Source organism: Phacochoerus africanus, chromosome 6 (assembly GCF_016906955.1).
Source record: "Phacochoerus africanus isolate WHEZ1 chromosome 6, ROS_Pafr_v1, whole genome shotgun sequence".
NCBI lineage: Eukaryota > Metazoa > Chordata > Mammalia > Artiodactyla > Suidae > Phacochoerus > Phacochoerus africanus.
In genome coordinates, this window is record NC_062549.1 from 98,479,978 (window position 1) to 98,503,919 (window position 23,942).

Here is a 23,942-nt window from a genome sequence, read left to right on the forward strand (position 1 = left end):
CTGAGGAGGTTAAAACAATTATCAGAGGTGAAGGCCTGATTATAGTTGTAAAAAGAGACAAGACCCCCAAACAGGAAAAAAGTATTTAATACTTTAACAAAATGCAAAATAAAGTACCCAAGTTACAAAACATAAATTCCTTTGGTTCAGTAATCACACCACTATTTACTTTCCAACAGCTACAAACATCATCTCCTCAAAGGAAGTCATACTGTTCCCCTCATATGAAGACATCATGCCCAAACCATCACGTACCCCACTAATCAGCGAAACTGGTAACAACTTACAGGGAAAAGAGCTGTCGGGTAGGAAAAGGGGGAACAGGTTGGTCTGAAGAAAAAAAGGGAGACTACACATGCAGAACAAGTCAGTGGGAGAGAGCTCTTTGCTGGGTCACTATACCTGTACATGCTACATAAGGCTGAGTACTTGGTACGATCACATATAAAGAGACAATCCAGTGACCCTGAGCATTCCCAGGGAAAACCGAAGTAAACAACAAACCAAAAAAACCTCCAGAGAAGCAGAGCTGAGAAAGGATGGTGGCAAGAGGCAGATCACAGAAACCAGCGAGCATCTAGTCCTGATCCCCAGTTTTGCAGATGGAGACGTGAGACCTAGAGGAGTGAGTGTCCTGACAAGAGACACAGTTTATAGCACTTGGTATGAAACCCCATGTTTCCTTTTACGATGAACGAGAGGTTAGACGGATACGTCGTTGACAGAGCTGGGCTCCCACTGGAGTTCTCCTGTCCTCTGGGAAGTCCTGTCAGACCTTAAAGCCCTCCCAGGTGTCTCCTGAGCTCCAAGAAGCAGGGATCTCCTGTGTCTCTTCGGGATGCCTGTGGCTCTAGGTCAGAGGAGCTCAGAGAAACTGAGAGCTGGGCCACCTCATCAGGACAGAAGATAATGGCCTTTAACCTGCTCCCAGACAATTCCAAAAGAGTCACAATAAGCTCAGAACAGCAATTTGGCCATCTGGGAAACAGACACCATCCCCTAATTGGGGAGAGAAGGAGGAGTCATGGAGGTGGAAACCAGCTGAAGGCTGAAAACTGGAATAAGCTTAAAGTAGGTATTGTATTCAATAAATATTTGAACTAACAAGAGAAAAAATGGATATACGGAGACAATGAATGTTTGGTTCTATGAGAAATACTAGTTCCATTAAAGAGCCTGACTGAGGGCACTTTTGGGGTATACATTCTTTTGTGCAACTCTGCTGGAAATATGTATGTTATTTCATTATGACCCTAGCAAATGAAATAGAAGAGACTCAGTGCAGATTTAAAGAGTTAATTTAGTAATAAAATCTGTTTGATTGGTAGAGACTGTGGGGAAAAGGTAGAAAGCCAGCTCAGCTTTTCTTCACTTCTTTCTCCTCCTAGGTTTAAAAGAACAGTATACCAGATCCTAGAACAATGAAGACAGAACTGCTGAAACATCTCAGAACATGCATTCGGGGTGATTCAAGCAACGTCTCTCACTTTCCCCTCCCCTCCCAACAGTCATTTCTTGGAAAGGGAGGCAGTGGTAGATTCTGACAGCGAGATCTGACTACATTTCTCAAAGATGACCTCGGCTGAGAACTTGGGCAGCCCCTGATCCAGAGGGCACTCGTCCACCAGGCTGTTCATGGGCGTTGGGGGCAGTGGAGGCTCCTCCTCATCTTGACTCAGTCCAGAAATCAGGGAGTTACCTGCCCTGTCCAACTCCTTGTCCACCTGCTCCCTAGACACACCCGCTGTTTCAGGCTGTCCTGAAGGGCTCTTCATGGAGTCAAAATATGCTGACAGGGCTTCCTGGAGCAGAGGTAGAAGTTTCTTTCGAGAGACCTGGGTGTTGCCTTGAAGATAGGCTTGGAGGTTAGGGTGGGTGCTTGGGACAGGGACCAGCTTCAGGGATGGAGAATGGGAGCTTTCCAGGACTCCACAGATCTAAAGACAAGAAAGGGAGATGGTATATAAGGGGGTGAAGCAAAGAGCTGAGGCGTCTAAGTAACAGGCTTCTCTAATGAGGAGAAAAAGCGTTTTTTAAATTAGGTCATCCAGAGTGGTTTTGTCGCTTACAATAAAAGGCACATCAGTTAATATACATAGTATTTTAGAAACAGAAGAAATGTTCGAGATCATATATTTCATTTTATTAATAAGTAACCAAAGCCCAAAGGAATTAAGTGTTCTGAACAAAATAATGTAGATGATGGTAGAGTCTGAAACAGAACCTGGACTCTTGACTCCTAACCTAGTGTTGTTTCCAAGGGTAATCCTGTGCTCAGAAACTTGAACTCTGGAGTGCCTGTCGTGGTTCAATGATTAAGAACCCGAATCGTATCCACAAAGACGCAGGTTCAATCCCTGCCTCACTCAGTGGGTTAAGGATCTGGCGTTGCCGTGATCGCAGATGTGGCTCAGATCTTGCACTGCTGTGGCTATGGTGTAGGTCAGCGGCTTCAGCTCCAATTTGACTCCTATCCTGGGAACTTCCATATGCCACAGGTATGGTGATAAAAAAACAAACAAACAAAAAACCCCCCCAAATCTTGAACTCTATCCTTAGCTGAGCTGGGACAAGCATCTATATACTGAGGTCAGGGGAAGGAGAGAAGCAGAAAGAATGAACAGATCAAAGTGGGAATGGGAAGTTGCTAGGCATTGTCTGGCCAATTTCAAATATTATCTGGTTTGGGGAGTTCCCTGGTGGCCTAACAGTTAAGGATTCAGCATTGCCACTGCTATGACTCAGGTCCGAATTCTGGCCCAGGAACTTCCACATGCCATGGGGGAAGCAAGAAAAAAAAATTATCTTCTGTAACCCTCAAAACTACCTTACAGGTGGAGTTCCCTGGTGGCTGAGTGGGTTAAGGACCTGTGTTGTCACTGCTGTGACTCTGGTTACAGACATGATATGGGTTTGATGCCTGGCCTGGGAACCTCTGCATGCTGTGAATGTGGCCCAAAAAATAAGTAAAATAAAAACTGGAGTTCTCCTTTTTTTGCCTTTTTTTTTTTAAGGGCTGCTTATGCGGCATACACAAGTTCCCAGGCTAGGGGCCAAATCAGAGCTGCAACTCCTGGCCTATGCCGCAGCCACAGCAATGCAGGATCCAAGCTGCGTCTGAGACCTACACCACAGCTCATGGCAATGCTGGATTCTTAACTCACTAATCGAGGCCAGGATTGAACCTACATCCTCATGGATACTAGCCAGGTTCGTTACCACTGAGCCACAATGGGAACTCCAAAACTGGAGTTCTCTTGTGGCGCAGTGGGTTAAGGATGTGGCATTGTCACTACAGCACGTGGTTCACTGCTGTGGTGTGGGGTGGATCACTAGCCAGGGAATTTCCCAGGTCGAGGCAAAAAAAAAAAAACACACCCAAAAAAACAAACCCAACAAACAAACAAAAAACCACGACCTTACAGGTTGATATTACTATTATCCTCATTTACAGGTAGGGAAACTGAGGCTTAGACAGATTAGTAACTTGCTGACAGTCAAGTTTGTATACATATATTTTTTTGTCTTTTAAGGGCCACACCCGCGGCATATGGAGGTTCCCAGGATAGGGGTTGAATCTGAGCTATAGCTGCTGGCTTACGCCACAGCTCACGGCAACTCCAGATCCTTAACCCAATGTGCAAGGCCAGGGATCAAACATGCGTCATCACGGATGCCAGTCAGATTTGTTTCTGCTGAGCCACGACGGGAACTCCAGAAGGTCAAGTTTGAATGAAGCAAGGCTAATACTTGAACTCAGGTCTGCTACTAAACCTGGTGTTCCAATTATACTATTCCTGACAAAAGAGTAAGAGAGGAAATGGCAGGCAGACTGTGAAAAGAGGACTTCTATTTCCCAGCACAGTGGCAGCCTGGGCAATGGTAGAGTCATCAGATACCTGCAGGCTTTCAGAGGGACTGTGGTGGGGAGATTTGGGAAGGCAGGGAGAAGTACTTCTTACAGCCAAAGCAACCTTTCCTTCATGACACGATGAGTAAGAGTACACTGTGCTCAGTACTGCACTTTACATGTGACATTATGTTTAATGATCACATCAGACTAATTAGGAGGTGGTAACATGCCACCTACAGACTCAGAAGTCAACTGACTTGCCTTCGGTCAAAGAGCAGGTAAGTGGCAAATCTGGCACAGAAAAGCATATCTATATACCTTTAAAAACTGTAGTTTTGGAATTCCGTGGTGGCTCAGTGGGTTAAGGATCCAGCATTGTCACTGCTGTGGCTCAGGTTCTATCTCTGGCTCGAGAACTTCCGCATACCACCAGTGTGGCCAAAAAAATCAACCCCCGCCCCCCCAAAAAATTCTGTGGTTCTTTCTACAATGTCAACCTACCTTCCACTGAATGAAATTAACATTTGCTTCCTGGAGGAGAAGATAAAGGCAAAGAGAGGTGGGAAAGGGTGGACATACCTTTTATGAACAAAAAAGATTATCTGGCTATAGTCAGACCAGTCTTTAGCAGTCCTCACTGCTAAGAAACCCAAAGAATCCCTGGATTGCCTTAAGTCCACTCTTATTTTTTATTTTACTTTTTTTTTGTCTTTTTAGGGCCGAACTGCCAGCATATGGAGGTTCCTAGGCTAGGAGTCAAATTAGAGCTGTAGCTGCCGGCCTACACCACAGCCACAGCAATGAGGGATCCAAGCAGCACGTGCGACCTACACCACAGCTCAGGGAAACAATGGATCCTTAACCCACTAAGTGGGGCCAGGGATCGAACCTGCATCGTCATAGATACTATTCAGGTTTGTTACTGCTGAGTGACAGTGGGAATTCCAAGAATCAAGTTTTTTAACTCCAGATTTACAAAATGACCTTTTAACCCGATTTCAATTCCTTCTAAGTAGGGATTATGTCTCTAACTCTCTTTGGAATTTTTTTTTTTTTTTTTTTGCTTTTTAGGGCCACACCTGCAACATATGGAAGTTCCCAGGCTAGAGGTGGTATCAGAACTACAGCTGCTGGCCTACGCCACAGCCACAGCAATGCCAGATCCGAGCCACATCCGTTTCCACGACAGCTCACGGCAATACCAGATCCTTAACCCACTGAGTGAGGCCAGGGATTGAACCCCCATCATCATGGATACTATTCAGGTTCATAATCTGCTGAGCCACAATGGGAACTTCCCTCTAATTCTCTTTGGAATCTCCCTTTCTCAACAACAGTATAATTAAAAAATATTCACATATATAGAGAATGGAAAAAAGTGGGGAGAGGAGGTTCTGGAAATAGAGTAAGAGACCTCTATAAATATAAGAACCAAGGAGACGCCTTTATAGCACAGGGCAGTGCATACAGGCAAAGCTCTATAGGGCCCTCCGGCTGCAGAACGGAGAGAGACTCACCATCACTTGGAGTGCTGTGTGGGGACAGAAGACAGCCAACTGTCGCACTGGCTCATTGTGAGTGTTGAAAAAGATAGTCATGGCGACCAGGGCATCATAGCTGTGAGCCTGGCAGAAGGCATGGAGATCTGCAATGAGGCCAGACCTCTGCAGAAAGGCCTAAAAGAGAAGAAATGGACAGGGATGAGGGCTGCAACTGGACCTTCCTGATCACCCTCAACAGAAGATGCTTATGAAGGTGTCTTTGCATGTTAACCTGGAACTTGTACTCCATAAAAGAGGTATCTGGTATTCATCCTGTGCTACTTATGTGCTGGAAAGCAATATATAGATAGAATGGGGAGGAGTTCCTATTACGGCGCAGCAGAAACGAACCCGACTAGTATCCATGAGGACGAGGGTTCGATCCCTGGCCTTGCTCAGTGGGTCAAGAATCTTGCGTTGCCACAAGCGTGGCATAGGCCAGCAGCTGTAACTCCAATTTGACCCTTAGCCTGGGAACTTCCCATATGCTGTGGGTTTGGCCCTAAAAAGCAAAAAAAAAAAAAAAAAAATGGGGAGAATAATACAGGCTTTGGGTTCAAACAGAACTACTTTGAAAGTTAGCTCTATTACCCACCAGCCTATTTGATCTGGGATCCCAGGACTTAAGTTTCCTCATCTGTAAAATGAGTATAAAACATTTACCGAACACAACTGTAAAAATCGGGAGTTCCTGTCGTGGCGCAGTGGTTAACGAATCTGTGGTTACTAGGAACCATGAGATTTTGGGTTAGATCCCTGCCCTTGCTCAGTGGGTTAAGAATTCGGCGTTGCCGTGAGCTATATGTGTAGGTTGCAGATGTGGCTCGGATCCCCGCATTGCTGTGGCTGTGGGGTAGGCTGGCAGCTATTGCTGTGATTGGACCCCTAGCCTGGGAACCTCCATATGCCACAGGAGTGGCCCAAGAAATGGCAAAAAAAAAAAAAAAAGAATTAAAAAATCGTAACATATATAACATGCCTGGCATCTACAAGGCTCTCCTGCTCTTGCAATCAAACAAGCAAGGTCTTTGCCTTGTGGGTATTTTTATTCTAAAACAAAACAATGGTGCATACAAATAAGTACAGACACATGAAAACTGCATCCTTGGCTCTTCATTCTTTTTTTTTGACTGTACCCTTGGATGTGGAAGTTCCCCAGGCCAGGGACTGAACCTGAGCCATAGCAGCAACCCAAGCTGCTGCAGTGACAACACCAGATCTTTAACGCATTGTGCCACAAGAGAACTCTGGCTCTTCATTCTCGGTCTATCTATATTCTTCTCCAAAATCTCATGCAGCATTTCCTCCAATGAATAGCACCAGCTGCTTCAGATCAAGGTTTTTCTTTATCCTTGACATTTCGAATGAGTCAGTTTGACTGTGATTATGGCACTTGGCAAGCCTTTTGTCTTCTTAAGTTTGGTTCCCAAACTAGGTTATGAGTAGCAGGGAAGAAGCTATGCTACTCTGTTTTATTCAATTATTTAGTATTTTGACATGTTATTTAATGGAAAACTATGCAGTCTCTGAGAGTATGTGTTTAGACCAGGTTGTTGGATGGTTTAAACCAATATGACATGGAACCAGGTGTTAAAATACAACTATTGGGATTTCCCATTGTGGCTCAGGGGATTAAGAATCCAACAAGTATCCAGGAGGATGCAGGTTTGATCCCTGGCCTCACTGGCCTCAGTGGGTTAAGCATCCAGAATTGCTGTGAGCTATGGTGTGGGTTGAAGATGTGGCTCAGACGCTACATGGCTGTGGCTGTAGCAACTCCAATTCAACCCCTAGCCTGGGAACTTCTGTTATGTTGCAGGTTCAGCTATAAAAAAGAAAACAAAAAACACTGTCAAAGTTATATTCATTCCCCCATTGGACAAAATTTATTAAGAATTGACTATGTGCTAGTAAAGGTCCTGAAGATACAGCAGAGACAAAAGAAACAGGATCCCTACTCTAGTGAAGCCGATAAATTAGCAGAGGAATAGAGACAATAACCAAGCACACCACAAACACAGTTATTCCAGTTTAAGTGCTATGATGTGAACAAAATAAGATAATTTTTAGAGATTTTTGTGCACAGAGGATATTACTTTAGTTAGAGTGGTCAGGAAAAACTGCTTAAAAGAGGAATCGTCTGAGCTAAGTCCTGAATGACAAGGAGCCAGTTCTGAAAAAGGCAAAGCAAGTGTGAAGGCTCTGAGCTGGGAGTGAGCTTGATGGTTCTGCAAGCAGGGTGGCTGCAGTACTGTGCATACAGGAATGGGGCTGGAACGAGATAAGGTGTCAGAGAGAAAGACAAAAGAGGGCGCTGTAAACCACAGTTAAGGCCGTTAGATTTTATTAGAAGTGCAATGAAAAAGCAGTAAAGGGAGGGGGCTGATATGATCTTACTTATGTCTTAAAGAGACTCTGACTGCTTTGGGGAGCACCGTTTGTAAAGGTCAAGAGTGGAGGCAGAGAAACCAGAATAGAGGCCATTGCAGCAGTGTAGTGAGAGATGATGGACTGTGGGAGTTACAGTAGAGATGGAGAAAAGTAGGCAGGTAGGAGGTTTATCTTGGAGGTGAGCCTGGAGTAAGGGGCAAGGTTACATACAAAAACAAACGTTTTCTCTCTCCACCCACACCTACACCATGCTCTTACCTCCAAATCCATATATATTGCGCTAATAGCCACCTTAATGCCTTGTCTGGAGATGGTCTTCTGGTCTTTTCTTAGCATCTGCTCTGTGGTCAGTCCTAGAAAGTGATGTGAGACTAGGGGTTAACCAAGATAACACAGGGCTCTAAGACCAGGAGGATGAGGACACCAAGACAGGTAAAGAAAGAGGAAAAACATAGCCTCTCTTTGGGGCAATGAACAGGGCTGATAACTCAGGAATTATATAATAGAAATCTACTTTATTTTTTATTTATTTTTTGTTTTTTTTAGGGCTGTACCCATGGCATATGGAGGTTCCCAGGCTAGGGGTCTAATCAGAGCTACAGCTGCCAGCCTACACCACAGCTACAGCAACATCGGGTCCTTAACCCACTGAGCGAGGCCAGGGATCGAACCCGCAACTCTTGGCTCCTAGTCAGATTCATTTCCGCTGCACCATGACAGGAACTCCTAGAAATCTACTTTAAAAAATTACTTTAGGAGTTCCCATTGTGCCTCAGTGGTTAATGAATCCAACTAGGAACCATGAAGTTGCGTGTTCCATCCCTGGCCTCGCTCAGTGGGTTAAGGATCCGGTGTTGCCGTGAGCTGTGGTGTAGGTCACAGATGCGGCTCAGATCCTGCGGTGCTGTGGCTCTGGCTGGCAGCTACAGCTCCGATTGTACCCCTAGCCTGGGAACCTCCATATGCCACAGGTGCAGCCTAGAAAAGACAAAAGGACAAAAAATAAAATAAAACAAAATAAAAAATTACTTTAAATTACCAAGTCACAATAGTTACCTGCAGAGCAAGGGACTTTGGGGAGAACGTTAAATGGAAGAAGAGAGGTTTTACTACTGGTTTCCCCCATTCTGTGTAGTTTGACCTTTCTAAAGTACATGTGAAACTTTTCTTTCTTTCTTTTTTATGTCAACAGGCAGTAGCTAGTTAAAAAATTATGGGGAGTTCCCACTGTGACTTAACAGTAACAAACTAGTATCCTCTGACTAGTATCCAGGAAGATGTGCATTCGATCCCTGACCTCACTCACTCACTCAGTGGGTTAAGGATCCAGCACTGCTGTGAGCTGAAGCGTAGGCTGCCGACAAGGCTTGGATTTAGTGTTGCTGTGGCTGTGGTGTAGGCTGGCAGCTGCAGCTCCAATTTGACCCTTAGCCTAGGAACTTCTATATGCTGCAGGTGCAGCTCCCAAAAAAATAAATAAATAAATAAATAAAGTCAATACTTCACTGTCTGAAACATTGAAACCATATAGATGAAGCATAGGAAAAGGGTTGTTTCCTAGAGAAAAACGGAGATGAATTATCAGAAGAAAGGGAATAGATGCAGGCAAGCAAAATTTTTAAAAATCCTCTTTCGTGTCCTTTGTATATTGACCCTAAATGTTTCTTCTGTTTCCCTAACCAATTATTTAGATCTCACTCTGAAAAATGCAGCATGGTTGGCCCATAGTTGGGTTTCATATACATAGATAAGGAGGGCCAAATTCTTTCCGGTTTAAAGTTAAATCTTATGCATGTTCTAAACTTGTCCTGATGCTATTTGAGAATATAATGAACATGGGTTTTATCCACCAGCTTAATACTTTGTACCTGATACATCAAACTTTGCCTTCTGCAGGGAATCAAAGATGTCGTTTCTGTTAGGCAGATCTGGGAAGAGGGCCTCCAGTTTCTCCACATATTTGTTGTCTTTTGGGGTTGCCTTTCCAATTTTAAGGTCCATGTTGACACAGTCCAGGATGATTGTTCCTGTGGGGAAGGAGGATGGCAGAACTCAAATCCTGTGTCTCTCTATTCACGACCACTAGAACACACATAACCCTCAAACCAACTGGACACAATACAGAAACGACTGTGTGGCAACTCACTGAAAGCAAAACAAGAAACTGGGACAGTGTCCAGAGTAAGACACCCCAAATCCAAGCTAGCATAGGCAGGGACGGAGTTCCTGTTGTGGCTCAGCAGGTTAAGAATCTGACTAGTATCCAGGAGGATGTGGGTTTGATCCCCGGCCACGCTTAGGTGGGTTAAAGGATCCAGTGTTGCTGCGAGCTGTGGTGTAGGCCAGCAGCTGCAGCTCTAATTCTACCACTAACCTGGGAACTTCCATATGCCCCAGATGTGGCCCTTAAAAAAAATAAAATAAAAAATAAAAATGTACATGGGGAAAAGATAGAAAGGAAGTGTGAGCATCTCAATCCTTTTGGAGATTTCGAAACCTAGTCAGAGATGACCTCTCTTCCATAGGACAAATTCCAGTTGGAAGAGATAGTCTAATCTAATTCTCTCTCTCTCTTTCCTCTTTTTTATTAGAAATGGAGAAAATAAAAACAAGAAAGTTTAGGAGTTCCCCTTGTGACTCAGCAGTAACAAACCTGACTAATATCCATGAGGACGAGGGTTTGATCCCTGGCCTTGATTAGTGGGTTAAGGATCTGGCATTGCTATGAGCTGTGGTGTAGGTCATAGACTTGGCTTGGATCCTGTGTTGCTGTGGCTATGGCTGTGGTCAGAAGCTGCAGCTCCGATTCGACCCCTAGCCTGTGAACTTCCATATGCCATGGGTGCAGCCCTGAAAAGGCAAAAATGAAAACAACAAAAAAAATGGAATTCCTGTTGTGGCTCAGCAGTTAATGAACCCAACTAGCATCAATGAGGACTCAGGTTCGATCCCTTGCCTTGCTCAATGGGTTAAGGATCCGGCGTTGCTGTGAGCTGTGGTGTAGGTCTCAGACATGGCTTAAATCCTGTGTTGCTGTGGCGTAGGCTGGCGGCTTCAGTTCTGATTGGACCCCTAGCCTAGGAACCTCCATATGCCACAGGTGTAGCCCTGAAAAGACAAAGACAAAAGACCCAAAAAAAAAAAAAAGGAAAGGTTAAGAGATTTGTTCAAGGTCACATAACCACTTCCTGGGTGGACAAGGTATTAAAATTAATGTCCTGCTTCTTTGGCTAGTCCTCTTTCCATTACCCAAGGCTGCTAATAGGCAGCTTCTAGGTCTGTTATTCTGTGCTTCCTTTCTGCTTTTTTTCCACAAAGTATTCTGCAGGCCTTTAAAAACAAAGTATCCCACAGCCTTTTAATGCCTAATTGCCCCTCAGAAACAATCCTCTCCTTCAATACGGACTAAATGGCTTTGGGAGGGTGTGGTCAGCCTGGAAGAATCAAGACTGTTCGACTCTCCCTTCCCTGGTATGGGAACAGAGGAACTAGTAAGGTCCCAACCCCCAAGCCACCATTACCATGCAGAAGGACTGCGATTTGCAGGTCCAAGATCTCTGGTGCCCCCTGCAGGATTCTCTCTGTCACCAGGGTAGCGCAGGACCCCACCAGCTCAACTGAAACATGGCAAGGAGGGCAGTGTTTCTGATCGATGGGTCGATGGTCTAGCACCTCTGCTACTGCTTCCTCTAGAGCTGCGTCAGTTCTGTGTGGGGAAAAGAGGGGTGTGGGGTGGGGGAGAGAAAGAAAGATAGGTAGGAGCACTCCAGCTGCACCTTATTTAGGAAGAAAATACAGAAATCTTAGGCACACTTAGACCTCTGATCACACTACCTCTGCCTCATTCCTCTCAATTCTTCTCTTAAATATTACAAGTGAAGTCATCTTTAAGTAGTGTATAAGCAAATTTGATAGTATCTACTACCAGTATCTCACCCACCCATATTTGTTGTCCTTTAGGATTGCCTTTCCAGCTGACACCCTGGACACCCAACATTCAAACCTCTCCTGTTCCCTCAATTCACTTAATATCCAAATTCCATGCAGGTCACCAGATCCTGTTGCTTCTATCGCAATTCCCACCCATTCCCTCCTTTCCAACCCTCTGCTACTGCTACTAGATCCCCGCTGATCTTGAACTATTCTAATAGCTCCTTAACAAACACCTGCTTCCAGGACCCTCCTAACCTGTCCTCTATAACTCTACCTGAATGAGCATTTGAAAAATGTAAATTTGAGGAGTTCCGGTCATGGCTCAGTGGTTAACGAATCCAACTAGGAACCATGAGGTTGCGGGTTCGAATCCTGGCCTCGCTCAGTGGGTTAAGGATCCCGTGTTGCTGTGAGCTGTGGTATAGGTGGAAGACGCGGTTCGGATCCTACATTGTTGTGGCTGTGCCATAGGCTGGCAGCTACAGCTCTGATTCAATCACTAACCTGGGAACTTCCATATGCCTCGGGTGCAGCCCTAGAAAAGACAAAAAAAAAGTAAATTTGATTCTGCTAGGACCTGGAATAAATAGAATTAGTAATAGTTCCCCACTGCCCTAAAATAAAGTCTAATCTCCTTGGCAGGGCCTACAAGGTCTGGCCTCTGCCTACCTCTGTCGTCCTATTTTTTTCTTTTTCTTTTGGGCCACACCTGAGACATGTGGAAGTTCCCGGGCCAGGGATCAAACCCATACCACAGCAGTGACCTAAGCCACAGCAGTGACAACACTGGATCCTTAACTCGCTGTGTCACCAGGGAACTCCTTATCTTCCCCCCGCCCCCACTTTTTAGGGCTGCAACAGCAGCATATGGAGGGTCCCAGACTAGGTGTCTAATCGGAGCTATAGCAGCTGGCCTACACCATAGCCATAGCAATGCAGGATCCAAGCCACATCTGCAACCTGCACTACAGCTCACGTCAACACCAGATCCTTAACCCACTGAGCGAGGCCAGGGATTGAACCTTCATCCTCATGGATGCTAGTCAGATTCGTTAACCCCTGACTGCTGGAGCCACAATGGGAACTCCTCTTTTTTTTTTTTTTTCATCTTTTTATGTCTGCACCCTTGGCACATGGAAGTTCCCAGGTGTGGTACTGAATCCGAGCCACAGCTGCAACCTGAGCAGCAGCTGCGGCAACATTAGATCCTTTAACCCACTGCACTGGGTGGGGAATGAACCTGTGCCTCCGAAGTGAACCGAGCTGCTGCAGTCAGGTTCTTAACACACTGGGCCACAGCAGGAACTCCTTTATCTTTTATGTCCCCCTTCTCCCTCATATTTTATGCTCTGGCCATAGCAACTCACCATGCTATTTCACGCCTGCCTGCATTTGCTTATATTAATTACTCTGCCTGAATGCTTTTCCTAATTACCTTACCTCCTCGTACGTCAAACAAATACATATTCTCCTTTCGAGACAGATCAAAGATTAACTCTGCAAGGAAACCTCTCCTGACCTCCTGCTCCCCCGGTACATTAACCACTCCATCCTTCATGCACCTACTGTCCCGAGAGGGACGGTTATGACTCACCTCTAACACCTATTACAATTACCTGTTTGCCTAGTTCCCTCCTCCTGACTGAAAGCTTCTTGAGAACAGACCCCATCCCCTCTTCATCCTCTAAACAGAAGCATATTAATGAGTGAGTGGACAGATGGATTAGTGCCCTTAGGCTGTCCTCCTGTCAATGTCCTATTATAACCAGGGTGCTCAAGGAAAAAATACACATATTAGTATTAGCGGAGTCAGACAAACTTGGGAAGGTCTCGTACTCGAGTTGCTTTGTTGGCAGGTTTTTTTCCCAGTTCTAAAGTAGGGATGGAATTATTATAGATGTGCACATTTGTTAAACAGATGCTAAGGAGATATTGCTTTCTGTAGAAAATAATTTTGCTACCTTTTTAAAAGTTAAAAATACAGTTGTAACCATTATTCAAAGGTTTCTATTACTATAAATCTGCCATGAAATGGTAAAATGATACCAAAGGTAGATTTAAATTCTTTCTGAGTTATCCTTTAGTTGGAACACTCCACGTTTCTACTTCTTTATTGCTTGTATAACTAGAGAGCTGACAATATTTTTTATTGCCTTTCTGTATCTGATATCGCCCATCAACTACGATTAACCTGTGAGATCCCTGAACGCACACCTTCTTTCTTTAAAAATCTGACTCATCACAGCCTATGGCACATGATAAGTGTCGGCTTAGCTTCTTTCCACTTACTTGGGTAAGACATGGTGGTCAACAAGGATGAGGGTGAGCTGGCCTGCCTGGTGCAATGCATGGAGGTCAATCTCATCCCGGAAAATCAAGAGGGACTCTGGAATGTGAATCTTCTGAAGGAAGAAGACGTTGTCACCTCGTAGAGGTAGCTCAGAACGTTTTATATTTAAAACTGGCACAAAGACTTCCTCAGCCTCAGTTGTCTGGATAGGAAAGTGAAAACAGAAGGTATGGCTGTGTTATGTAAAGGGCGGGAAAAGTAACAAGACTATTGGGATCAAGGGAGATGCGATCTTGGGTAAGTCATTGCCTTTCTCAAAGCTGGAATCACCCAGCCTTATCAAAAAATCACCCAACTCTTGCTCTCTCTCCTTCTTAGCAAAAATAGGAAGGGCAACAAGACAACTCATGGAAGAGAACTATTTCTAGATGCTGCCAGGAAGGGACTATCAGTTCTCCAGAGCTGACACGGGCATAAGGAATACACACAGACCACTGATACCCATAAGGAACCTCAATAACTAACTGTTTGAATACTGCTTTATGGTTTCAAATTCTTCAAAATACATTTGCTCATTTGATCCTCACAGCAACACTGCAAAGTATTATCACTTCAGATTTTATAGACGGTGACATGAGACTCAGCAAAGTTGAGGGATTTGACTTACCCAGGGCTACATGCTGCTAAATAGCAGAGCTGGGTCTTTTTTTTTTTTTTTTTTTTTTTTTTTTAGGGCCACACCCAAGGCATATGGAGATTCCCAGGCTAGGGGTCCAATTGGAGCTACAGCTGCTGGCCTGCACCACAGCCACAGCAGATCCAAGCCATGTCTGTGACCTATACCACCAGAGCTGGGTCTTGAATCCAAATCTTTTCATTCCGTTCCTGAGCACTTACCTTTGCCAGGTAAAAAGCCAGGGCAAGAGCTGATACCATTGAGTCCAAGTCACAAGCTTCATTTCCCAGAACAACATGTAAGGGTCGGGACTCCTAGAGAGGAAGGAGAATGGGAAATGAACAGAAGTTTTCTCTCCATGTCTGTTTACCTTATAGTCACTTGCACACACATCCTATCACTGATCTTCCTGGAGGAGGTAGGTCAAATACTCTTATGGATCCTCATTTCATGGATTAGAATGTTAGTGAAAAGAGCATATGTGTTTCAGCTAAGCTTTAACCATTCCACACACATCTAGTTAGTAGAAAAGTGCTCCTTCCTCTCTGCCACACTGTTTCCTTGAATGTTAACTTTCAGAAGTACAGCAGTAAATAATTCTCTGGTTCTTATGCTTCTTTGGGTAGAGCATTTGGGGTAGCTGATGTATTCAAACCATATTAACTCTGGTCTGCGTTTTTTCCCTGTTTTCAAAATAGGGAAAAGAGTTCTTGCAATTCTAAATCATAAGAATAGGTGAACACACTTTGAAGGTAAAGGAGTTCCTGTTGCAGCTCAGCAGCAACAAACCTGACTAGCATCCATGAGGATGCAGGTTCAATCCCTGACCTCGCTCAGTGGGTTATGGATCCAGTGCTGCCATGTGAGGTGTACTGTAGGTTGCAGATGAGGCTCAGATCCAACATTGCTGTGGCTGTGGTGTAGGCCAGCAGCCGCAGCTCCAATTCGACCCCTAGCCAGGGAACTTCTATATGCTGTGGGTTCAGCCCTAAAAAGACAAAAAAAAAAAAAAAAAAAGAAAAGAAAGAAAGAAAAGTAAACATAGTATGTCACTGCTGTGGCAAGGGTTTGATCCCTGACCCAGGGACTTCAACATGCCATGGGCATGGCTGAAAGAAAAAATGAAGATCTAGTCCAGTATCCAGTTATCCAGTCCATGAAAACTCCCCCTTACCGTGAGAGGCTTCAATGATAACCAGAAATAATCAACATTCTCACAAGCAAAGAAACAGACGCTTTCCCTAGCAGGTTCAGATTAAAGTAAGAACAGCTGCTAATGCTGCTGCTAGAACTTTTATTTTTAAAGCTTTGAAAAGTCCAGCAGCTGATAAGAACTCTAAGGAGGGAGGCACATTTGCTGTTATGATTAACCTTGTTCCCTTGCATCTCCTCAGAATTTTAAATACATGAAAACCTATAGGTGCCCACAATAGCAAAGACAGAAGTTTTATTTTGAAATATTTATTGAGCATGCCATGTACTGTTCTAATATTTTAATGTGCATTAGCTCGTCATTTAACCCTCAAGACAACTGAAGGAGGAAGCACTATAAGAATTATTATTTCAGGAGTTCCCCTTGTGGCTCAGTGGTTAACAAATCCGACAGAGAACCACAAGGTTGCGGGTTCGATCCCTGACCTTGCTCACCGGGTTGAGGATCCGGCATTGCCAGGAGCTGTGGTGTGTGTCGCAGATGTGGCTCGGATCCTGCATTGCTGTGGCTCTGGCATAGGCTGGTGGCTACAGCTCTGGTTGGATCCCTAGCCTGGGAACCTCCATGTGCCACAGGAGCAGCTCTAGGAGAGGCAAAAAGACCAAAAAAAGACCAAAAAAAAAAAAAGAATTATTATTTCATTCCAAGTATAAGCATTTGGTCAGGTAGAATGAGACCACAGAGTCCGTGATTCAGCTTAGGGTACGAGAATTCTCTTTACCAGTTTACTTTTGAATTTCTATCTTAACCTGCTTCAGAGAGAGGAAGGGGAAAAAGACAAATGAGACACGTTAGTTTCTTAATCTACTGGCATTTGGGACTGGAGGATTCCTGGTTCTGGGGGATGCCTGCGCATTGTAGGATGTTTGGCAGCATCCCAGATTCTGCCCACTAGGCACTTGCAGCACCCTCAGCCATGACAATCAAAAATGTCTCCACACTTGCCAAATGTTCCCGGCACTGAGGGGAGGGCAAAATCCCCTCCTGTTGAGAACTACTTACTGGGTTACAGAAAAGTGAAAATCCCCTCTGGTTTCTTCAATCAGGGAAGATTTGCTAGATGTTAAGAGTTTAGAAAAGTGGGAAAGGTGTTCAGAGGAGCAAAACATAACAAGGAGCAGTTTATCAAGGAATGTAACTTCAGGAAAAAAGAGAATTTAGGAGAACTTAGAATCATCTTCCCTGTGTTAGCGGTTACTCTCACTCTCCCAGAAAACCACAGCCAGAAAGGGACAATTTTAGAAGACTTCTGGTAGTATAAATTGCCTATCTAGTAACTAGATGGGACTTTTTTCCTTTCTTTTTAGGGCCACACCTGCGGCATGTGGAAGTTCTCAGGCTAGGGGTTGAACTGGAGCTGTAGCCGTTGGCCTACACCACAGCCACAGCAACTCAGGATCCCAGCCGTGTCTGCAATCCACACCACAGCTCACGGCAACGCCGGATCTTTACCCACTGAGCAAGGCTAGGGATTGAACCCGCATCCTCATGGATACTAGTTGGGTTCCTAACACCCTGAGCCATAAAAGGAACTCTGGGATTTTGTTTCTAATCCACCCTCTTCCCCGTCTCCTACTCCCACTTCTAGAGAGGACAAAGGCAGGGGTTGTCTGTCAAGGTTTTGAGCAAAGGGGCTCTGGGGAAAGTTTGCCCTTAGATTCCCCCCTGTGCCCAATTCTCTAAGCCTATTTCAAGAGTATGGCAGCCAAGACCCATTCCTACTGAAGAGCATGGGAAAGGGAAGATTCTTGTCAATAGCAAACTCTTTGCCAACACAATATGAGAATTTTGTACCCAAGCCCGGGGGCCTATAGTAACTCCTCTGACTTGCAATTCCTCCTTCTGATACCAGAGAAGGCCCCTCTGTTTCCTGGATACCAAGAACTGCCCAGATGGCTGTGGACCAAAGTGACAACAAAGCACTTGAGATAAGTGGCTGCAGAGATAACTTGCTCACTGAAGCACATAGGGAGGGCACTATGTCCTCTAGAGAGGGAACTATATAAACAGGAGAGGCCATATGGCCCTGACTCTGGAGAATAAAGGCAAGAAGAACAGAGAAAAGGCAGAGCAACTTTTAGAGAATCGGGTAGAGGCCTATTGCTGGGCATGACGGGGCCCTCGGAGAAACTTTCCCAAACTCACATTCGTGCTGCTTCATTCCAAGTGGCAGCCAAATCAGAATCAGTCAGATCCCGAGCACCAAGAGAAGACCAAACAGAAAAGGAGAAAGTAGAAACCAAATACAACTTAATGGCTCTAAGCGGAGGAGAAATGCTCCCCAGAGGAAGGTAAATAACACCCTGTGCTCGGCAGAGCTCAGATGGAACCAAAAGGAACTAATACAAATGGAATAATCTGAAAAGAAAAAAAAAAAAAAGGAATACTCTGGGGCTTTCAGTAAATCTTGGAACAGGAGCAGCCAAGGGAGGTGGTGGCATTCCCTTCTCCTGTCAGCACCCACCATTATCCCAGCCTAACTGGTCCGTTTACCACTCCCAAAACATGTGCACATTCCCAGCTCTGTCCTTTGCACTATTTGTTCTGCTCTGTCTGAGAGCAGCAGAGTTGCCATTTGAAAAGACCACAGACTGGGCTTGAATCCCAGCTCTGACTTGGGACTTTAGCCTCTCCATGCCTCACTTTCCTCATATAAAAATGAGGATCCTACTGTAACCAACTTCATGAAGCTGTTATGAGGATTAAATGAGATGGAACATGAGAGCATACTCTGTAGTAGTAAAGACGAGTTCCCTCCCAGCCTCTCCTTTCTCTAGGCTTCCCTGTCCAGACAAGCCCTCCCTTACCACCCAGGCCAGATCGATCTCTTCCTCTGCCTTTCCAGCATCTTGGGTTCTCACAAACTTAACTACTACCTTAAGGACCTCGCTATCTTCATGGGCATGTATTACAAATCCTTAACAAGTTAGGTGACTATATTCTTTGTTCAAATGAGTACACTTTTTTTTTTTTTTTTTTTGCTTTTTAGGGCACACATATGGCATATGGAGGTTCCCAGGCTAGGGGTTGAATTGGAGCTGCAGCTGTGGTATACGCCAGCACACCACAGCAACGTTAGATCCAAGCCTTGTCTGTGACCTATACCACAGCTCATGGCAAATCCTTAAACCACTGAGTGGGGCCAGGGATCCAACCTGCGTCCCCACGGATGCTAGTCAGATTTGTTTCTGCTGAGCCACAATGGGTTTTGAGAATGAAAGAGTTGCAATTAATGATTATGTCCCAATAAACTCAGACTGTCCTTGGCAAGTGGGTATATGGATGCCTAACTTACACAAAACCATTCTCCTCTTCATTTAGAAAAAACCATGTTTAACTCTTCCTACACCACAGCCACAGCAATGCCAGATCTGAGCTGAGTCTGTGACCTACAAAACAGCTCACTGCAACCCCAGATCCTTAACCCACTAAGCAAGGCCAGGGATGGAACCCACAACCTCACAGTTCCTAGTCGGATTCATTTCTGCTGTGCCACAATGGGAACTCCAAACATGTTTAACTCTTAATCCCCTCCCTATCCCCCACCAACTGAAAGCATAAGCCAAACAGCTTCAATTTTCTGACCACCAGAGATGAGTTCAGGGCATATATAGCTATACTTAGCGCATGAGGAAACCTGAGCTGCCAATGGAAGAAAGCCAATCTGAGAGCCACAAGTAGATAGAAACTTTTTTTTTCTTTTAAAAAACCCACTAGTTGAAACGACTGTATCCTAGTGTTCTTTGTGGCCTCAATGGGAGGAGAGGGGATGGATTTTAGGGTGGGCAAAGTCAACCATTTCCCTTCTAAGGCAGAATCTGGTCTGATGCCTACTCTACAAAATAGTTAAGAGGGAGAAAAAAAAAAAAAGACAAGGAGCCAAAGATAGAGAAGCCTTCCCAGCAGGGAAAAATGGGACTGACTGATACTGAGGCCAGGACTGCAAATTTCTAAGGACAGCCAGCCACTCCTGATTCCTGCCTCAAGCCAGAGAAGTGCAGACAACACAGATTATCCAAAGGCTTTTGGATGAACACCCAAACTTGAAAGCAGCCCCACCCTGAAGCAAAGATTTTTTTTTTTCCCCACTGAAAGTGAAAGATGACTCACCATGAATAGGACATTTAGTTACACAGAACTTCTTTTAAATGGAACCACCTATCATTGTGGCAGAGACTGCAGAAAATTTCTCTGGTATCAAATGCTGAAAATACCATATTAACAGGAGAGTTGGCTGAGTTATCAGCTCTTTCTATCTTGTATAAAAGTCAAGCATTCACAATTTCCTAAAAATTATATTGTAGTTAAATAGAAACACTCAGACTTAACAGTGTCTCTGTCTAAATCATGTCTTCTTTTCACAAAAAACAACAGTGTGGCCTCTGAAGAACTGGATAGGAAGAAGAAAAAGGATATTTTTCTTTTTCTAAATTCATATCCTTTTTGTATTAAAATTATTTCACTATGTACATTTACTACTTTTATAATTAAAAGCAACCTAAATTGTTGTGTCTACCTGTATGTCCTGCCACCAGTTCACCTAATAACATTCTAAGAGTCTAATTTTCTCATTTCTGGTGGTTCTGGCTAGGTTGCTAAGATAGTTCCTCACCTTCACAAGTTCACAAGTTTGGAAAAAGGAAGATCTAGATCTTGTTCCTTGGGGGATGAATGCAGGCAGACTAAGGTCAAGATATCAGCAATACTGAAAAAATCCAGCTTCATACCCTTGAGGGAGATATACTCTTAACCTGGGGCACTTCTGAAGGGTAGATGCTGAAGAGATGCATGCAATGAAATGCTATCTGGTGAGGTTTCAGGTTCAAGAACTCTTTTTTTTTTTGGTCTTTTTGTCTTTTAGGGCCGAATCCGTGGCACATGGAGGTTCCCAGGCTAGGGGTCCAACTGGAGCTGTAGCCGCCTGCCTACACCACAGCCACAGCAATACAGGATCTGAGCTGCGTCTGCGACCTACACCACAGCTCACAGCAACGCCAGATCCTTAACCCACTGAGCGAGGCCAGGGATTGAAGCCGTGTCCTCATGGATGCTAGCTGGGTTCGTTAACCACTGAGCCACTCCAGGTTCAAGACGTCTTTACCAAATAGTGGAAAAGAGATTGGTTATTTGGGTTGGGGGGAGGGGGCAGAAATCCAACTGCTTGGCCCTCACAGTGGTGCCAAAAGATTTTATATTAGTCCTCCAATGAATTCTGTGATGGAAATCAGAGGTAATCAAAATGAGTTGGTCCCAAATTGCATTATGCTTTCAAACAACTTCCCCCAAATTTGTATTTCACAAGGAAAAATTTGGTGTAATTGGTGTTAAAATTGAACTTTACCCCCATTCTTCAGGTGAGGACACATTTATGACAGCAGCTGAGTCTGCAGGAGGAATTAGGTGACATTTAGGATTTGTTGAAGACCAGAATCTTACTGCCCAGAGGAATTTGTAGAGTCTAAGATACTTAAAAAGGAAGTATTGTCAACCCCCTGCCTAGGTTTCTCCAGGGACAGTGTAACTTGAAGTTAGGGGGACCAGGTGACCAGCTTTTTACTGCTAACTGGGGACAGCAGCCTAATGCTGCACGACCAGGCAGCAAGGTTGGGAGATTACAACTGGCTCAGAGAGCACCAAAAATAAGCCACAAAGCATTCAGGAGTCATGTTTATAGTTTTGATTCCAAACACACTTTGTGCTTATCCCATCCCGGCTAAGGATGAAAACCGGAGGCTAAGGAATGCACGTTGTGAGTCAACAGACATACCTGATGTATTGTGTGTGTTTATCTTAAAAACAGATTTAAAGTAAAACACCATGACCATCTTTAATTTAGAATGACTTAGGCCCACCAGACAAAAACCGCCGTTTAGAGGCGACTAAGCCGTGGTCACAGGTTCCCTCGTACCCACCGCGGGAGGGTTACCTGGAGGCCAGTGGGCCAAGGAGGCTTCGTAAGCGGAAAACTGAAAGAGGGGCGAGGTGAAAGGAACAAATACATTTCGCGGCGGGCGCAGCCCTGGTCCTTTTGCCGGACCTGATCCAGCGACACTGAGCAGCGGCTCAGCGGCAGGACCCAGACCCACGCTTCCTCCTCCCCACTCTCCGGTAGACCCCAAAGGCAGGAGCCCCAAAAGGAGATGACCAAGCAGCATTCCCACTCTCAAGCGGTAGGTTCTTGTCCCTCACTCCTCAGGCCCCAAGCCTGATCAGATCCCAAGCTCCCACCACACGATTCCGCGTTCCCTCCACACAGACCCTCGGGACTTCCCAGATCCCACATCTTCGTCCTTCCTGGACCCCAGGCTCCATTCCCTACGATCACAGACAGGGGTCCGTTACCTGCAGAGCGGCTCGACAACCCTGCAGGTAGTCTTCCATGGTGAAGCCCAAGGTGTGCCGCCGCCCCTCTCCGCGGAGAGGTTAACCAGTAAATGCGCCCCGCCCCGGACTCAGGGGCTTGAGGCGAGAGTCAGGAGGCGGGACTCGAACCCGCCATAAAGCCATTCGGCCGGGACCCCAGGAGGAAGTGCGTAAGCGGGCGCCCACAGAATCCGACGTCGCCCCGCCCCCAGAGACAGAAGCCGAGTTCTGCGCCCAGAGACTCACGGGAAGCGCGAAGCGGGTGGTGGTGCAAGGCATCCTGGGAAATGTAGTCCCGAAACTCCAAAACGGCCCCAAGAATTGAGGGAAGGAGAATTTTCTGAGATCGCTTATTTGACACACAAGTGTAAATGCGTCACGTAAACTTTGTGGCATCTGAACTTTCCCTCTTGAGTCAGATTAAGTATAGCATCTTTCTACCTATATATTACACTGACCATCTGGTTGACATTTTAAATCACACTGGGCAAAAACGGCTTTTCAACTTTCTCGAATTCTCTACTTTAACAAACGGACCCATTGCAATCACAATTTTGTGATTATCCATGTTATAAAAATATTGGAATATAAAAACATCGTAATAATCTTTGACCTCTCTTCTTTACTTAATTCCTACAGCCTCTTGCCAACTCCAGTTGCTGCCATTACAACTCTATAGCCTCTTTTTTTCTATAGCGTCAGCAAATTCTCATTCTGTTGTAACTTGGGTTTTTGCTCACCTGCCTCCCTAATTGTTCCAAATGCCCTTGCAGCCTTCAGAGTTGTTTGAAGTTTCATCCTGGAGCAGCCACGTAAGTAGAGCTTGGGGGACCTTTCCAAGAATGTAGAGTTGGGTTCCAACCACATTTAACTACCACCTTCCAGCCCCAGGGTAGTGCAGAATACTGCAGATAAATGTGCTTTTTTTTTTTTGTCTTTTTGCCTTTTCTAGGGCCGCTTCCTGTGGCATATGGAAGTTCTCAGGCTAGGAGTCTAATGGGAGCTGTAGTCGCCGGCCTACACTAGAGTCACAGCAACATGGGATCTGAGCCTTGTCTGTGACCTACACCACAGCTTAACCCACTGAGCAAGGCCAGGGATCGAACCCGCAACCTCATGATTCCTAGTCGGATTCGTTAACCACTGTGCCACAATGGGAACTCCGTGATAAATGTACTCTTTTCATCAAATGTTCCCTCATTTATTAATGAATCCCTTTGTTTCCTACCACCAACCTCACACCAGTTTTTCCTGCTTCCCAAGCTAGGAATTGAGAGGAGGTGATAGATGAGAAGCTGAGGCCTGTGGTGGGAACAAGGACCGGAGCAGAGGGATATTGAAGCTCCTGCTTGCTCAGCTAGTTTTCTCCCTGCTTCACTCTTCCCAGAGCCTGGGGCTTCTTCCACACCCTCTCTGCACTACCAGGGGCATAGCCCAACTGGTTTCTAGACTAAAAAAGTGAGCGAATACGTGTATGTGTGATTGGGTCACCTTGCTGTGCAGCAGAAAATTGACAGAACACTGTAAATCAGCTATGATAGAAAAAATAAAAAATCATTATTAACTATAAAAAAAAAGTGAGGGAGTTTCTGTTGTGGCGCGGCGGAAACGAATCCGACTAGGGACCATGAGGTTGCGGGTTCGATCCCTGGCCTTGCTCCGTGGGTTAAGGATCCCGGCAT

The 23,942-nt window shown here is 45.1% G+C and overlaps 1 protein-coding gene across 2 annotated transcripts; it reads right to left on the reverse strand.

The window, feature by feature from the left end:
- Positions 1-69: 69 nt before the first annotated feature.
- On the reverse strand, positions 70-22,474 carry PRUNE1 (prune exopolyphosphatase 1). 2 transcript variants are annotated; one of them, XM_047784693.1, is made up of 8 exons: positions 22,240-22,474; positions 14,906-14,998; positions 14,008-14,210; positions 11,307-11,491; positions 9,654-9,812; positions 8,044-8,138; positions 5,371-5,529; positions 70-1,937 (listed from the first exon to the last, which is right to left on the reverse strand). In XM_047784693.1, exons 1-8 carry the CDS (start codon positions 22,276-22,278, stop codon positions 1,509-1,511), a joined length of 1,362 nt encoding a protein of 453 aa, XP_047640649.1. In that variant the 5' UTR covers positions 22,279-22,474; the 3' UTR covers positions 70-1,508. The 2 variants fall into 2 exon arrangements, with proteins under 2 accessions (XP_047640649.1, XP_047640650.1); XM_047784694.1 differs by lacking the exons at positions 9,654-9,812; positions 11,307-11,491; positions 14,906-14,998; positions 22,240-22,474 and having other exon boundaries at positions 14,008-14,083.
- Between the last annotated feature and the right edge of the window lie 1,468 nt (positions 22,475-23,942).

Excerpts from the sequence above, each read along its gene's own strand:
- PRUNE1 (XM_047784693.1), bottom strand. The coding sequence starts at position 22,278 with ATGGAAGACTACCTGCAGGGTTGTCGAGCCGCTCTGCAG. Across the intron at positions 14,211-14,905 it reads TGGCTTTTTACCTGGCAAAG|ACAACTGAGGCTGAGGAAGT; the intron begins GTAAGTGCTCAG and ends TTTCCTATCCAG. Across the intron at positions 8,139-9,653 it reads GGCAAAGTTTGATGTATCAG|GACTGACCACAGAGCAGATG; the intron begins GTACAAAGTATT and ends ATCACTTTCTAG.